A 1,455-nucleotide genomic window follows, 5' to 3' on the forward strand; every position below is an offset into this window, starting at 1 on the left:
AGGTGTTTAAAAGTTTTACATCTACATTCCATTTGTAGAGGCACTTGAGCAAATTCCATCTTATGTAAAATTTTTGAAGGATATTCTTTCCAAAAAAAAGAGATTGCGTGAGTTTGAGATAGTGGCACTCACAAAGGAATGTAGTGCAATCATTCAAAATAAGCTTCTTCTAAAGCTTAAAGACCTAGGTAGTTCTACCATTCCATGCAAAAATAGGGCTTTATTCTTTGCTAAAGCCTTGACTAATTTAAGGTCGAGTATTAATTTAATGCCACTATCCATCTACAACAAGTTGGGTTTAGGGGAGATCAAGTCCATCACTATAACGGTTCAATTGGTAGATAGAACTCTCACATCTCCTAGAGGCATATCGGACGATGTGCTTGTGAAAGTGGATAAATTCATATTTCCAGTTGACTTTATAATTCTTGGTATGGAGGAAGATAAAGAAGTTCCTATTATCCTTGGGAGACCTTTATTATGCACAGTTAGAGCACTCATTGATGTTGAAAAGGGAGAACTTACCTTACGAGTACAAGATCAAGATTTAACATTTAATATCTTTCATGCTTTAAAATTTACTAATGATCATGATGAGTGTTTTGCAGTTAGTGTGGTAGATAGGGCCACTAGAGAAGTTTTCATAGAAAATCATCCTAATGATCCACTTGAAGTATCACTGATTTCTGAAGCTGAGCCCATTAATAAAGAAGTTGTAGAATGTGTCAATGCATTGAATGCCCCTTCTCGGGTATTGGGAGCTAGGTTTGAATTGTTAGATTTGACTTCCCCTTCATCCTCACCAATGAAACCTTCAATTGAAGTTCCTCCTAAGTTAGAACTCAAACCACTGCTAAAGCACTTGAGGTATGCATATCTTGGAAACTCATCTATTCTTCAAGTTATTGTTGCATCTAATCTTAACAACCAACAGAAAGAAAAGTTGTTTAAAGTTTTGAGAGAGCATTAAAAGGCATTGGGATGGTCCATAGTAGATATCAAGGGGACAAGTCCTTCCATATGCATGCAAAAAATTTTATTGGAGGATAATCACAAAGAAACTATCGAGCATCAGTAGCGATTAAATCCAATTATGAAAAAAGTTATCAAGAAGGAAATAATCAAGTGGCTAGATGCGGGCATCGTTTATTCTATTTCAGATAGTGAGTGGGTAAGCTCCGTGTAATATGTGCTGAAGAAAGATGGAATGATAGTGTCACGACCCGGTACTCCCCTTGAGCCCTTGACAACCGCCGCGGTGTCTCGATAGACACTTATTGCCCGGAATGTCAACCCGAAACCCCGCAAGGCTTTACTATCAGTTTCTCTGTTCCCTTGTGAGCAACCATTGTCAAATATCGTGTTCTAAAATATTTTAAGCTGTTTCCAACTTTAAACAAATAAAATATTAATTTTTCGTCTCACAAGGGTATTTTGGTCATTTTTCTCAAAAAT

General features: G+C 36.8%; 1 protein-coding gene across 1 annotated transcript; it reads left to right on the top strand.

Moving 5' to 3' along the window:
• Window positions 269-970, top strand: LOC108663027. The gene has a single exon (XM_018125514.1). It carries the CDS (start codon window positions 269-271, stop codon window positions 968-970), a length of 702 nt encoding a protein of 233 aa, XP_017981003.1.

Source organism: Theobroma cacao, chromosome 8 (genome assembly GCF_000208745.1).
Source record: "Theobroma cacao cultivar B97-61/B2 chromosome 8, Criollo_cocoa_genome_V2, whole genome shotgun sequence".
NCBI classification, from domain to species: Eukaryota; Viridiplantae; Streptophyta; class Magnoliopsida; order Malvales; family Malvaceae; genus Theobroma; species Theobroma cacao.